The sequence below is a fragment of the Olea europaea genome, chromosome 12, assembly GCF_002742605.1.
Source record: "Olea europaea var. sylvestris chromosome 12, O_europaea_v1, whole genome shotgun sequence".
Classification (NCBI taxonomy): Eukaryota; Viridiplantae; Streptophyta; class Magnoliopsida; order Lamiales; family Oleaceae; genus Olea; species Olea europaea.
The window spans coordinates 16,483,993-16,484,712 of record NC_036248.1 but is presented as its reverse complement, the minus strand read 5'-3'; the positions used below and the strand labels follow the sequence as shown (position 1 = coordinate 16,484,712).

Sequence of the window (720 nt, the reverse complement as noted above, 5' to 3'; positions counted from 1 at the left end):
ATGCCTGCTGCAACTCTAAAAATGAATGAATCGCTTTACACAAAGGCAGCAATAACTGTGACGACTCAAGCACAAGAGCTTCAAGGAATCCTGGTGATGTTAGAAAGTCGAATGTTCTATGTGCCTCATTGTCATTGCAGACACGACCGCGAGATGATCCAATTGAAACCGTGCAAACAAAATAAGGAATGCTCAAAGTGCATTAGCATTTTACACGTTAGGAGGAGCATTTTATAAACCAGAGAATGTTATTTCAGCTGCAGTATGTTCCTCGAAAGAATATACCCAAACGATGTAATCCAAATACTAAACTAAAGTTCACCAAGCAACACTCTCATATTTTGTATTATTTGAGGGAACTTCTGTGTAAGGTAAGGATAAGCACGCTACCAAATACTGATTACTCACCCCTCGTAACATTATTTTCAGATATTCCAATAAACTAAGAGCATGTTCGGCTTAGCTGAAATACTACATTAGTTATAAACTTGCATTTTTTGGCGCTGCAAAAGAGAACAAAAATTTTAGCCAACTTTGACAAAAAACGCTACAGAATAAAAAACAGCCTTGCTTGTAGAAGGAAGCAAAGTTTGAACATCCTCATAGAAATTTGCCCCCAACAAGAAGAGTTGTTTATTATGACATTGTAATTCCTAGTATCACTTTTCCCATATCCCCGTTTTATCCTTTTGATGCAGTCTTTAAAAAAAAAAAAAAAAA

General features: G+C 36.2%; 1 protein-coding gene across 1 annotated transcript in view; it reads right to left on the bottom strand.

The window, feature by feature from the left end:
* The window catches only part of LOC111406684 (tubulin beta-1 chain), a 4,024-nt gene extending 3,686 nt beyond the window's left edge, over positions 1 to 338 (bottom strand). The window contains exons 1-2 of the mRNA XM_023036069.1: positions 323 to 338; positions 5 to 90 (exon numbers count right to left, since the gene is read on the bottom strand). Coding sequence (XP_022891837.1) covers positions 5 to 90; positions 323 to 338 — 102 coding nt within the window. The remainder of the gene's footprint in view (positions 1 to 4; positions 91 to 322) is intronic.
* Between the last annotated feature and the right edge of the window lie 382 nt (positions 339 to 720).